Source organism: Xenopus laevis, chromosome 7L (assembly GCF_017654675.1).
Source record: "Xenopus laevis strain J_2021 chromosome 7L, Xenopus_laevis_v10.1, whole genome shotgun sequence".
In the NCBI taxonomy this organism is placed as follows: Eukaryota; Metazoa; Chordata; class Amphibia; order Anura; family Pipidae; genus Xenopus; species Xenopus laevis.
The window spans coordinates 78,736,056-78,751,022 of record NC_054383.1 but is presented as its reverse complement, the minus strand read 5'-3'; the positions used below and the strand labels follow the sequence as shown (position 1 = coordinate 78,751,022).

The following is a 14,967-nucleotide window of genomic DNA, read 5'->3' as shown; positions in this document are numbered from 1 at the left end:
TGTCTTTTTTAGTTACTCTCTTAGCTTGTACCCTTATACCTGTCATTTAACCTAAAGAGATCAAATTTAAACCCCTACAATAAAAATCATAATCACTAGTCTCATTCAGATATTGGTGTGCACACATCCATTCTTTTGTAATTTACTGAATGTATATTATTCTTATAACATCACTATGTATTCATTAATAATGTTATTCAATAGCACACCTGTATTTACTATAGGCCACAATTATTTTTCAGTTATGTAATATTCTCTACAATGTTATTTGTTTATTCTGGAAATTTTGTTTGGAAATATTAATTGCTGGAGTGTTACATATCTGCCAAAAAGGTATAAACTGCTTAAACAACATGGAGTCCCCAACTTTGCGTCCCAACTCATAAGTTAAAGGGGTTGTTCAACTTTTAAATAACTTCTAGTATGATGTAGAGAGTGATATTCTTAGACAATTTGAAATTACTTTTCATTTTTTTTTTTTTTTTTTTAATTTAGTTAATTGGCTTTTTATTCAGCAGTTATCCAGTTTGCAATCAGCAATCTGGTTGCTATGGTCTAAATTGCTAACAAGAGACTAGAAGAGGGTCTGAATAGAACAATAAATAATAAAAAGTAGCAATAACAATAAATGTGTGCCCTTATAGAGCATTTGTTTTTTAGATGGGGTAAGTGAACTCCAGTTGACTAATGGAAAGTGTCTGAAAAAGAAGGCAAATACTTTTTTCTTAGACATTGCCATTCAGTAATATACCAGTTTACCCAAAGGTGAACCACCCCTTTAAGAATTCCTGTTTAATTGGCCCCTAGGATGTCTGCCATAGATTTTCTGCAGAAACAAATGCTACTCAGACATGCATGTTTGGTATTTTAAACAGTGTGAGCAGGTATTGCTTTAGTTAATATTGATAAATGCTAACACTACCCAGAAATTACACATACACAAGGTTTGTTATATTTACATTTACCTCTATTTAATAACTTAAGAATTTGAGATTTCATTATCAGGTGGTAAAACAATAGTTGCAATCCATCTAGTTGGTTAATAGAATAATGTTTTATGTATTGGATATATACAATACACTGTACAACATATACAGTAGTTATGCGATCTTTATCAGGAATCCCATTATTCAAAAAGCTTTAAACTATAGGAGGCCATCTCCCATAGAATCTATTTTAAGCAAACAATTCTACATGTTTTAAGCTGGGACTCACATCTGTAGGTTGAATGTTGAATGTTGAATGTTATCAATGTTCATAAGTTGTTCTCAATATGTATGTAACTCAAGGACTCCCTGTATATCATATTAACATGTATTTCTGCATATGGTAATTTATTTTTATAAGAGGGAGCTGCCTCTCCCCTGGGCCATCGATTGTCAGAATATACCTTTTCATCATGAATGTAAATCTCCTTTTGTAAGACACATCAATTACATCATGACCTTTATAATTGATGTGTTTCATAAGTGGAGATTTACATTCATCCTGGTGAAAAGGTAATTTCAGAAGCTTTGTCACCAATGGGAGAGGAGATTTCCTACAGTCAACAAAGTACCTCATGTGCAGTCACCCTTAGACGTATTCCCAAAAAGACCTCCAAACACCATGTCCTCACCTCTATTAGGCAGGGAACATCAGTCAACCATCTCTCACATTGTTTCATGTTGAAATAATGGATTCTGGAACTTGAAATCCCTCTGCTCTCGATGGTGGGCCATGCACAGGTTGTTTGGAGAGTAGTGGGATTTAAAGTCCCAGAGTCCATCACTTCAACATGGATCAACATTATGGAGGGCTTGAATCAATTTGATGACAAACATGTTTCTCATGGTTATAATATAAAAACCTCCATCAACATCTAAGAGAAATTGAATTATGGCACACAAAGGACCTCTTAGAGAGCCTGAATATAAAGTATCTGCACTGTAATCCTATATTATCTGTGGGTGGTCAAACTCCTTGGTTTTACCCCCATGGTGAGTTACAATCCATTTATACTATCAGACTATTACATTTAATGGAGCATTATGGTACTGAAACCACATGGTATTGAATAACACAAATTATGAAGGGCCCCATTGAATTCAAATTGTCTGTACAGAAATTATTTTAAATTTGAATGACTATTGCATCCAGCACAAAGGGACAGCGATAGGATACAGGGTTGCACTGGCTTATGCAAATGTGCTGCGCAGGGAATTATCCCCTGAGCAAGCATGGGCGTGTTGATGTCTATGAAGGGTTAACCCTCACCTGCTGAGCGTATACTTGATTGAATTCATGCCAGGCAGGTGAGATGAGCTGAGTGCCGTTGTGGTGGACTGGTCAGTTTATTCTGTGTGCTCTCATTTAAAAAGTCTATTTTACTGTTATACTGTGTGTCTGCTATATTTCCTTACTCAGCTATTTGCAAAACATATATCAATACTAGCTAGGATGAAACCAAAGATAAACCTCTTCACAGGAAACAGACTCGTGTTGGTCATGCTACTCTGCACCTATTCTGGGAAGACAACTGCGCTTCACAAGAAACAGATTCGGTCTCAAAGGTCACGACAACTTGTGGTCATGCCCCTATGCACCTGTTCCTGGAAGATGACTGCTCAATTAAAACCGCATAAGAACTTTGTACTTTATATTTCGTTGTATTGCAAGATATATATCTACGAAGCTTGATATCTATTTTTATATCCATAAAGTTTGTACTTTTCCATTTGAAGCCACATAGCTTTAACCGCAAGCTTACAGGGGCGACATAACCCCCTCTTTGCCTATATAACCTTTTTTTGTATCTTACAATAAAGACAGAGAGAAGCATTTTGCATACTGAACAGTCGTGTCAGTGTCATTTCTTCTTATCAGCTAGCTGAACTTACTCATCACAATTTGGAAGGGACAAAATACTCTCCGGACATACTTCTGTCCATAACAGTTGGCACCCAACGTGGGGCATCAGGTTCTGGCTGACCACTAGCCGATACCACGGACAGCAGTCGCCCAGCAGAGGGAAGGACGGAGACTGATCACCTCCGGGACACAGGTAAGACCTATGTTATTAGTTTCTTGCCTGTGTCATACCCATACCAACTGTTGGCGTCTGTTGTCCATATCGACTGATAGCAGCCAGCAAAGACAGGTAACATCTTGCCTGATGCCATTTACCTAACCTGTATAAGAGTATCTTGTCGCCTGTTTATTTATGGTTCATGTTTAGTGTCTGTCAACTCCTTACTGGTGGAGGGAAATATAGAAAGGGGGGGGTATAGACAGGGCTCTGCATTTCGTGGGGGGTACGAACCGAGTCGATCCCAGCCCAGCGTCCCGAGCGAAGGACGCAGCGAAGTAGACACAGGGCCAGCAAAGTCAGTGAATATTTCGTGGGGGGTACGAACCGAGTCGATCCCAGCCCAGCGTCCCGAGCGTAGGACGCAGCGAAGTGTTGAATAGACACTGGCCCAGCAAAGTCAGTGAATTTTAGGCAGATACGGGATATACATCGATTCTGGCATTTTGTGGGGGAAGTACAAACGTGTCGCCCCCGGAGTCCCGAGCGTAGGACCAAGCAAAGTGTTCTGGAGACACTGGCCCAGCAAAGTCAGTAGCGTCTCCTACGGAGGGGAAGGACAGAAATGTCCAGGACAAACGTGTCGACCCCGAGAAGTGTATATTACATATCTCTAGAAAACGTGTGATTGTGGCAAACGGTTAGAGAGACAAACGTGTCCACTCCGTGGCGGGTTGTCCCTGGTGTCCCTGTTGTCCCTAGTTGAGGCAGTCAGAAGACCCACCAGTATCGAGGTCGTTGTTGCCCCGTTGTGTACGTCACCGTATGTAATTTGTGTCTAAATGTCATGTCCTAATTGTGTGTGGGGATTGTTGTTTGCAATCACCCCCTTAGGGTGGAGACTAGCAAAAATCAAGCCAGTAGGTTACCCCGCTAGTGACCTAGGTTTAGGACCAATCTTCCCAGGGTTTTCAGACCTTTTACTGTATCGCCTCAATGTCCATTTTCCTGTGAATCCCAGTAACCTTGGGGATAGTTTACTCGAGATAAGAGTACACTTCGCTTACACGGGCCCATACCCAGAGGTGTGTAACATTCACTCAGAAAGCGGTTTGGACCAGTCCGAAGCTGAAGCAGTTCAAAGGCTGGTGGACCTTTTGTCATTTCTTTAGATCCATCGCGTATTCTCCTACTATTCCTCATAATAAATCCTAACTATTGCTGAAAGAGACCTCATGTCCTGTCCAGAGTGTGTGTGTGGTCTTGTATTTGCCAATTGCCATAGGGGAGAGAGGTTATCGCTTAACTAGCGTTGCAACCAAGGGTTTTCCACTTGAAAGACTAGGCAGACAGTCTATCGTTCCTACACCTGGCCCAAGTCCTCTTGATTCTTCAGAAAGCCACGTGTATCGACTTAATGTTCATTTCCCTGTTGATTTAGACGACAATTGGGGACAAGGTCTATTTGAAATAAGGAAATCTGCTTTTGATCACGGTTGCAGTCCCTTAGTCTGCGATTATCGTCCAGCTACCGATTATTTAGAATCTGAGATATTAGACCTGATACGCATACAAGCCTGTAAAGCCAAACGCCTACTGGCCAGTGCTAACACATTCTTTGAAAGCGTGAATCATGGGAAGTGAACAATCAAAAATGAAGGAAGGGGACCAAAAGGGGATCTCGGCGTTTGAAATAGTCAGACGTCGGGAGGGGAAACAACCGGTCAATGATTACATTAAATTGGCTAAATTATGTAGCTTTAACTTTAAGGGACCCCGGCTACAGCCGGACTCCTGGCATAACGTAGTTAAAGAACAAAAGGGTGTTCTCCAGGATAAGGGTCTGTTATCCAGTGCCCAATCATGGCTTAGGGTCGCAAAGGGATTGCAGAAGGAGGGGTGGTCAGAACAAAGAGTGATCCAATCTGATGGTAATATCAAATATTTATACCATAGAGAACCCCCTTTCCATTGTATGGTCAATACTGTTAGTCCACTCCCAGCATGTAACGACAGTACACAAAAATCGCCCCAAGGTCAATCCTATGCCACTACTGACAAACAGACAAATATTTATGAAAATTCAAATGTTGTTCCTGATGAAGACCCCCCCACAAACACACTTGCAAAAGGTGGGGTAACGCCACTATATCCAGTTTTGACACCTGAAGGCGCTTACTATGTACCCGTACCGAGTTTAACTCACATAATGTTGTCAGGTGATGAGACTGAAGGGGCTACAGGGGGGGGGTTCAGATGAAGAGGGGTGTAGGGTTACTTCCACCACTCCAAGGGTACTGGGAGCCATTCCTAAGGACCATCAGTCAAAAACGAGGGTCGCCCAGTTACAAAGGGAAGCCCGAAAGGACCAGGGGGACCATTGGCAGGTTTTGAATGAGTTAGGTGAGACCTTAACACGTATGAGCACCCCTTTCCAATCCGGTCAAAAACAAACACAGTCCCTCCGGGATGCATCCCCCTACGTCCTGCCTGCATTTGATCCCGGTGATGAGGACTCTTTCTCCCCTAGTAAGGGACGCGGGGGTGGGATGCAAGCAATGAGTGGGAATGGACCCCCATTATATGTTACCTTTACGCCTTCTCAGGCGTCTACACTCCTGGCGCAACTGCCTGACCCTGATCACCAACCCATGCAATTTTATCGCCGACTGTCCCAGATTCAGAAAAACTATTCAGCCACTTGGAAAGATTTAGAGAGTCTATGTGAAATAAAGGCGGGGGATGCCTATTGGCCTGTTATGCACACTGAACTTGAACCCCGTCAAGTCAGGGACCTCACCAGTTACGAGTCAGGGGTGGGATTCTGTGAACAAATTAAATCCTGGGCGCAGAATAGGCTGGCTGATCAGGCCGTCAGCATCCACGATATGGTCCAGGACAAATCCGAATCTGTCGAGAAGTACCAAGTCCGACTGCTACAAGTATTCATAGACTTAGGATTCAGTCGCCACAACAAGACTCATACCCAAATGTTGTCCTCTGCCTTCGTTACTGGCCTGCAGGAAAACTTACGTAAGGGTCTGATTACAGCCAGACCAGAATACCGTACCTTGCCCATTGAGACACTTGCCCTTGTAGCCAAGGGTCTCGAAGCCTCCCAGCAGCTGACCCACAGGGCTACTCCCTTGATGTTAACTGATAGTAGTCCTAGTGAACACAACAAGGACGAGTCTGTAACATGTAATTATTGTAAGAAGACAGGACACGATATCAGAGACTGCAAGATTAGAAAAAGATGTTTTAACTGTGACCGACCCGGCCACATAAGTCGGCACTGCAGGGCCCCCAAACGACAAAATCAGACAAACTACAATGCCGACCATTGGCCACCTCCACCCCCTCCTGATAATCCGGTCCCGTCAGCTCCCCCGGCCCATCCATAGGATGTTGGCACCCCTGTGTCTCCCAGCCCTGTACTGTCCAATATAGACACTATCGAGGATGCCGGACCTTTAGCTAAATTAACCTTGTCCGTACAAGGTACCCCTACCACCTTCCTGATAGACACAGGGGCAGCCAGAAGCGTTATCAGGAGCCAGGACCTTCCAAGACAAGCGACAGTGTCTAACACCACTGTTTCTTGTGTAGGAGTGGATGGACGGCCACGGGACAACCCATTAACCTGTCCTTTACAAATCGGACCTTATTCTGGATTATTAGCTCGGTTTGTTGTCTCACCTACTTGTCCTTTAAATCTGTTAGGAACGGATCTACTTTACCGGTTGCAAGCGAAACTAGCGTTCCTACCAGACGGCTCCATCGCTGTTTCCTCCCCGTTGGATCAAGTGGAGGCTACTTCTCTTTGTTCTGTTCCTCTTCTTCTTTCCATAGATTTACCAACAACTTCCAACAACATCCCGGCTCGTGTATTATCCCGCATTCCTTCGTCCCTATGGTCACAGGGTCCAGAAGACATCGGTCGTCTACGCGTCCCTCCAGTTGTGGTCAACCTTAAGGAAGGCGCTGCATTACCTAGGAGACCACAATACCCTCTCAAACCGGACCAGTCCGCAGCCATCACCAAACAGCTCCAGAGCCTTCTGGACAATGGGGCTATCAAACGGCAGTCGTCCCCTTGCAATACTCCTCTTTTCCCTGTCAAAAAAAAAAAGCAAGGCGGGTGAACCAGATAAGTATCGTCTAGTGCAAGATCTACGCGCTGTTAATGAAGCCACGGTCATGGAGACCCCTTTGGTGTCCAACCCACACACCATATTGTCCGGCATTCCTCCGGCGGCCACTTATTTCACAGCGATAGATTTGACGAATGCATTTTATAGCATACCATTGCGTGAGGACTGCCAATATCTTTTTGCATTCACCCATGAACGTCAGCAGTATGTTTGGACTGTCCTCCCCCAGGGAGCACAAAACTCTCCTACTCATTTCTCACGTGCACTTACTTCCATTCTAGATTCCTGGATATCTACACATCCTGAAATCACACTCCTGCAGTACGTGGACGACCTACTACTCTGTGCCCCTGATCTATCAACCTGCGAAGAATTGTCTGCCGACCTACTCTGCTTTCTGGCCGACCAAGGGTGTAAGGCATCTAAAGAGAAACTGCAATGGTGTCAAACCACTGTGGTCTTTTTGGGACAATGCATCTCCCAAGGCACAAGACACATCACAGACAGCCGAATTAGAATGCTCCAGGACATCCCTCTCCCACAAGGACACAAACCATTACACGCCTTTCTAGGCCTCATCTCCTACTGTCGGTCATGGATTCCTGAAGCTTCTCTCCTCATGCAGCCTCTGTATGATGCATTGACCTCAGACCAGGGCCGGACTGGGAGTAAAAAGCAGCCCTGGCAAAAAAATCAAAGCAGCCCACACATAACTGCGTGCTGGTCTTTTACTTACATACACGCATATTTCATTTTTATATATACCTATATATATATTATATAGTGGATAATATACCCCCTACTGTAATTTATAAAGATATTATAAGTCTCAGATGAGTTATGTGACCATATAAAAGCATAAGGCCGCATAACTCTGAGGTGATCACATATCTTTATAAATTAGGGGGTACATTATGAATTATATTTTACAGCAGGGGTGTCCAACCTTTTGGCTTCCCTGGGCCACATTCGAAGAAGAAAAATTTTCTGGGGCCGCACATGAAATACATAACACTTTTTATTTCTAAAAATAAAGGAAATACACAGAAATGAACTACAATACCTGTGCAGTAAAAAAAAAGTCTAAAAAATAAATGAATATATTTGAAAATATGCCTTTTTCAAATTTTGCAAATTTTTCCACGATGCAAAATGGGACAGATTTAACCATCACCAGGGGTGAAACTGCTGTACATAGGGGCCCAATAAGGCCCTAATAACTGTCTCTACTGCTATTTCCCTAGGAATGACTCAGTTCATCAAGCAGCTGGCACAGGTGGAACGCACCTTTCTGCTTTAAATATCCAACACTGAGGCATAAGGGCCAGTGGCGGAACTACCGGGGGTGCGCAGGCCCGGATTTGTGGAAAGACCACCTAGGCCCGGGCCGGATTTTAGGGGGCGGCATGCTGCCCAAGCACACCCACATTGGTTCAAAAGCACTGGGGATGTGCAGGAGATACAATAATTTTTTAAATTTCCCCATTGCTCCAGTCCCAATGATGAAAATGGGCATGAATAAAGGGGGGACAGGGGTGACAAAAGGCAGTGTGCCTAGGGGCGCCCACTATGTATATCCGGCCCTGGGGGTGCGAGCGGGCCAGGGCCGGCACCCCCTCAGGGCCCCCCGGCAGCGCCACATGCCACTGAAATCCCCACTAAAATTTGGCCGTACGGACGGGGGCGGGGCCCAGCTGCGCGTCACCCACCCTCTAGGAACGCTACTGATAAGGGCCCCATAAAACAAATAGCAAGAAGTGAACTTATAATGGGACAGGATGTCAGGATTTGGGGGTGTTGTACTTCAAAAACAACAGATTTCCATTACAGATACACTTTACCCGTGGGCAATACAATGTTCTCTAAGCAGGCAGTAATTGTAATACATATTGTAGGAGACACTGAAGGAACTAACTAATGACCCTAACCCCCCCCCCCACCACCACCACTCCCAACATTCCAGATGGGAGATTTTCCCCGGGACCTCACATGCTGACCTGACAGATTTATGATGCAGAGCGCAGGGGCAGGCAGTCTCTCTCTCTTCAAAGGAGACGAGTCACGTGGCTGTGACGAGAGCCTTGACATCTCCACAAAGTTGCAGGGGGAGGGGGGTGTGCCGTCACTGCTGTGGAGCAGCAAAGCTCCGCAGCAGAGTCTCTCTCTCTCTCCATATCATTCGTTAAGTCTCCACCAGCGACGTGAGCAGCACCAGCTGGGCCGCATGGATCCCCATCCCGGGCCGTGGGTTGGACACCCCTGCCCTAAACGGAGCAGTCAGAGGCAGGGAAAGAGATGTGCAACACTTATCAGTAAAGCCGACTTCTCCTCACTCGCTCTCTCTCCCCCCTCCCTCTGGAAATAACTTCTGCGTGCGCACATAAACTAAGTGAACTGTGCGCTCCTTGCTGCTAAAATATAGTTTCCTTTTAATAGCAGATAAGTGCAGCGCCCGGCCCACTTCATCACAGGATAGAGCGGCCGTTCGGGCAAATGCCCGAACGGACAGATTATCAGTCCGGGCCTGCCTCAGACCCTTTTACGTTGACTCCGGCGGCGGAAGAAAGCTTCCATACGCTCAAGTCTGTTCTGTCTACGGCTCCTGCGCTGGGCCTCCCGGACTATGAAAAACCTTTTAAACTGTTTGTCTCCGAACGTCAAGGGCATGCCCTCGGAGTACTGGCCCAATCATACGGTCAACGTATCCGGCCTATTGGATATTTCTCCGGACAACTCGACAATGTGGCAAAGGGCAGCCCTTCATGCATGCGTGCAGTATACGCCGCTCAACTTTTACTGGACAAGACTGCAGACTTAATTTTGGGACATGATTGTACCCTTCTAGCACCTCATGACATCACCGCTATATTGAACCAAACTCAACCAAAACATATGTCTGCTGCCAGACATCTGCGATTACAATGTGCTATTCTTCTTCCGGACAATGTCACTTTACAGCGGTGCACCATTCTGAACCCAATCGACACTTTTACCAATACCCAGCCCGGGGGGGGGTTGAGGAACACACCGTGGACACCCACGACTGTTTCGAACTGATGCAACAAGAAACTGCTCACCTCCCTACCGTTAGTGCCACTGCCTTGGACAACCCGGACATCACATTATTTGTGGACGGCTCACGGTTCTCAGATGATTCTGGGAAGTTTCATACTGGATATGCCGTCACCACCACTGACTCTGTCCTTGAAGCACGACCTCTTCCAGCCTCGTGTTCAGCTCAGGAAGCGGAACTAAAAGCCCTAACAGCCGCGTGTAAACTTGCCGCAGGGAAAAAAGCAAATATTTTCTCTGATTCCAGATATGCTCAGGGCGTGGTTTTAGACTTTGGGACTATTTGGAAGATTCGAGGGTTCTTAACTGCAACAGGGTCGCCCATCAAGAATAGCCAATCCGTCGCTGATCTTATGGACGCATTGACTCTCCCTAAACAAGTTGCAGTGTTGAAAGTAAAAGCTCGCGGCAGGCTCACTTCACCCGAGGCTATTGGAAACCATCTAGCTGATACAACTGCTAAGGAAATTGCTGTCACCCCTTTGGCCGATCCACCGGCTATTGCTATGTCCGCACCTTTACTTCAAGTCACATTCTTGGACAGTATTGACAAACTCAAACTCTGCCAAACTTCGGCTCCCACTGACGAGATCAACGGCTGGCTCAGCAAAGGCGCGACTTTCAAGGACGGCTTATATTCCTGCAACAAAAAAACATGCATTCCCAGAAACCTTTATCCATCTCTAGTTCAATGGGCTCATGGCCCTACACATGTTTCTAAGAATCTGATGAATAACCTGATCTCTAAGCTTTATTTTGCTCCAGGAATCACTTCCCTCACCCGGAATTACACCGCAGCCTGCGCCATCTGTGCCAAGTGTAACCCAGGACGTCTGGAAAAACCCCCTGTTTTGCATCTAGCTAAACCCCAGTATCCTTTTCAGCGCATACAAATAGATCATATACAGATGCCCAGATGCGGGAGATTCGATTATGTCTTAGTCATCGTCGATATGTTCTCAGGGTGGCCAGAAGCTCTCCCGGTGGCTAATATGACTGCAAAAACCACCGCAAAAAAATTACTCTCTGAGATTGTTTGCCGATATGGGGTTCCTGAAGTGATCGAAAGCGATCAGGGTCCAGCGTTCACGGCATCTGTCACTAAGGACATATGGACAGCACTAGGAGTCACCCTTCATTTCCACACACCTTATCACCCCCAAAGTAGTGGCAAGGTCGAACGTATGAATGGTACTCTCAAAACTAAAATGTTAAAAATGTCCCAGGACTCGGGTATGTTGTGGACTGACAGCCTGCCTATTGCCCTTTTCAGTGTTAGGTACACACCGAGGGGGGATACCAATCTTTCTCCTTTTGAAATCCTGTTTGGATCTGCCCCTAGGCTAGGATGTTATTTCCCTCAGTCTTTACAGTTACAGTTTGATGTTCTTAATGAATATGTATGTCAATTGTCAACTGAATTATCTAAAGTGCATGGTCAGGTGTTCTCCTCTATTCCAGATCCTACTTCTGTGGAAGGTTCGCACTCATTAGTTCCAGGTGATTGGGTTCTTGTCAAGAAATTTCTGCATAAATCCTCACTCGAGCCACGATTTGACGGTCCGTTCCAAGTCCTGCTGACTACAGCCACCTCTGTGAAATTGGACGGAAAAAACACCTGGATCCACGCATCCCATTGCAAATAATCTGTTCCACCTGCCTCCACTCCAGCTCAGGACCTTCAGTCTACTCCTCCAGACTCCATCTCACCTGTACCACCATGAATTTTTTATATATCCTTTTCTTGGTCTGTGGGGGGGGAGGGCATTTGTTCAGGTCTCCTGGCCATGTGGCCATAACTAAAGATGCTTTGGGTGTTAGTACTTTTTGGTTTAACTCCTCCAGCACAAACATTGCAACTTTCACTTTCTCGCCTTTTAATCTCGGTGATCAGTTCGAGAACTTTTACATGCCCAGCCTGACCCCCCACCTTATAAGAACTGCTTATGGTTATATTTGTGTTACCGACACTCACTTTGGAGACGATTGCAAATATTGGGGTTCTGTTGGTTGGAATTCTGGGGATCACGATTGGGGCTACTACCCAGATAGTGCTCAGCAAAAAATTGCCAATGGTCGCTCCCTCCTCATACGAATGACATTACGCCCTGGTCCGAGTAGAATACAATTTACTCTTACTCTTTTAGACCCAAATCCTGTAGATTCCGGTTCCTATGTATTTGGTCTATATTGGTATAACTATCCTACCTTCCTTATAAGATTTAAGTTACAAGACATGTCTACCTACATGGGACCCGATTCATCAGTTGCTAACCCCATATCACGTGTGTCTTCTCCCAAGCTGCAGGGTATGCTTGCCATTTCCAACCCTACCTTTACCGACTCCCTAGCTGTCGAAACTGGTTTCAGTGACTCTAACGTTTGGTTGGAGTGGATCCATTTTACGGCTGCCCAACATAATAAAACTAACTGTTTTGTTTGTGGCGCAGCCAGACCCCATCTCGGTTCTGTCCCGTTACATATCCCTACGGATGAACTGAATTGTTTCACTAGCCTATTCTCTAACCACTCCACTAATCATTCAGATTGTGAATTCTGGAAACTTCATTATCCCATTATCCCTTCAGCTTCCCCACCACCACCAGGTATCACTATATATCCTGGCAATTATACCTGTTTTACTGCTCCTTACTCTGCATCTGCCCTCCCCCAAGGTAATTTCTCAGCTGGCTACTGTTCCGATTATATTAATGGTACCTCCCCTGACTTGCAAAACCAGACCCAGGCACTAAGTGATATTTTTTGGATCTGCGGGGATATGAAAATCCGTAACCTCCTGCCCACCAATTGGTATGGTGAATGTGCTTTAAGCAAAGCCATCCTTCCCCTTCACATAATCCCATGGACCAAACTCACCCCCACCACCTCTTCTGTACTCAATCATCATTCCCGTTCTATTTCCAAACGTGATGTCACCCCATTCGGCAGTCTGGACCCACATATATACATAGACTCTATTGGTGTCCCTAGAGGAGTCCCCAATGAATTCAAAGCCAGGGATCAGGTCGCTGCTGGGTTTGAGTCTCTATTCCTTTTTGTTACAGTCAATAAGAATGTTGATTGGATTAACTATATTTACTATAACCAACAGCGTTTTGTTAATTACACCAGAGATGCCGTGCGCGGCATTGCAGAACAGTTAAATGCTACCTCCCACATGACCTTCCAAAACCGCCTGGCCCTAGATATGTTGTTAGCCGAAAAGGGTGGGGTGTGCAAGATACTTGATAAATCTTCAACCTGCTGTACATATATCCCTGATAATACTGGCCCCGATGGCTCTGTTTCCATCGCTATTAAAAAATTAGAGGAACTGTCTGCCGAACTAAAAAGGAACTCAGGTATCACTGATCCCTGGGACCAGTTCTTCAAGTGGATACCTGGTTGGAAGAAAGTGCTTGCTGAAATAAGTATCGTTCTACTCATATTTTTTGCTTTCTGTACTATGATATTTTGCTGTTTCATTCCCTGTATTCGCAAACTTTGTCTTGCCTCTCAATATACTCCTACATTTGTCCTATCTTCTCCCACTTTCTATGTGGGCTCTGATGCACATGCCTATTCCAATGATACACCCGAGGATGATGATAATGAATCTACTCGTGTCCTCGGTGATCCCCGCTCTCTCCCTTATATTCCAACAACAGTACTCTCCCAATACATTCCCCTGGCCCCAGCACCCACTCATGTACGACCACCCACTTCCACCCCCCTACTTCGCTCAGGTTAAGGACAGTGCTGTTAGTTCTGTTGGCAGGGTTGGTCACTGATTTTGTGCAGGTCTCTCCAGGCCTGGCTGAAACATCATACCCACCACTAGGGTGTACCCCCTCTGGAGCAACTTACTAACTTCTATCTAGGTATGGAGGGATTGTGGTGGACTGGTCAGTTAATTCTGTGTGCTCTCATTTAAAAAGTCTATTTTACTGTTATACTGTGTGTCTGCTATATTTCCTTACTCAGCTATTTGCAAAACATATATCAATACTAGCTAGGATGAAACCAAAGATAAACCTCTTCACAGGAAACAGACTCGTGTTGGTCATGCTACTCTGCACCTATTCTGGGAAGACAACTGCGCTTCACAAGAAACAGATTCGGTCTCAAAGGTCACGACAACTTGTGGTCATGCCCCTATGCACCTGTTCCTGGAAGATGACTGCTCAATTAAAACCGCATAAGAACTTTGTACTTTATATTTCGTTGTATTGCAAGATATATATCTACGAAGCTTGATATCTATTTTTATATCCATAAAGTTTGTACTTTTCCATTTGAAGCCACATAGCTTTAACCGCAAGCTTACAGGGGCGACATAACCCCCTCTTTGCCTATATAACCTTTTTTTGTATCTTACAATAAAGACAGAGAGAAGCATTTTGCATACTGAACAGTCGTGTCAGTGTCATTTCTTCTTATCAGCTAGCTGAACTTACTCATCACAATTTGGAAGGGACAAAATACTCTCCGGACATACTTCTGTCCATAACACCGTGATATTGGGAAATTACAGTCAGGTGGTAGGCCTGTGAGGGTATAAAATACCAGTGATGGCAAGGGAACAGGTTCTTCGACAAGAGTCAGCAGAAGTGAAGGACTGCGTGGTGAACAGGAGAATGAGTGCCAACAGTGGATGCGGAGCTCCGCCAGCAACGAAGAGTTACGCCGTGACATCAGAGGAGGCAGCCAGCATGACTGAACATGAGGCGGAGC

The 14,967-nt window shown here is 45.2% G+C and overlaps 1 protein-coding gene across 1 annotated transcript; it reads left to right on the top strand.

The window, feature by feature from the left end:
- Positions 1–10,082: 10,082 nt before the first annotated feature.
- Positions 10,083–12,111, top strand: LOC121395470 (protein NYNRIN-like). Its single transcript, XM_041569036.1, has 2 exons — positions 10,083–11,466; positions 11,695–12,111. The coding sequence occupies exons 1-2, from the start codon at positions 10,083–10,085 to the stop codon at positions 11,877–11,879; spliced, it is 1,569 nt and encodes a 522-aa protein (XP_041424970.1). The 3' UTR covers positions 11,880–12,111.
- Positions 12,112–14,967: the final 2,856 nt, after the last annotated feature.

Bases quoted from the DNA above. Each gene is read 5' to 3' on its own strand.
- LOC121395470 (XM_041569036.1), top strand. From the start codon at position 10,083: ATGTGCTATTCTTCTTCCGGACAATGTCACTTTACAGCGGTGCACCAT. The intron at 11,467-11,694 runs GTATGTTGTGGA...CCTCTATTCCAG, and splicing joins AAAAATGTCCCAGGACTCGG to ATCCTACTTCTGTGGAAGGT.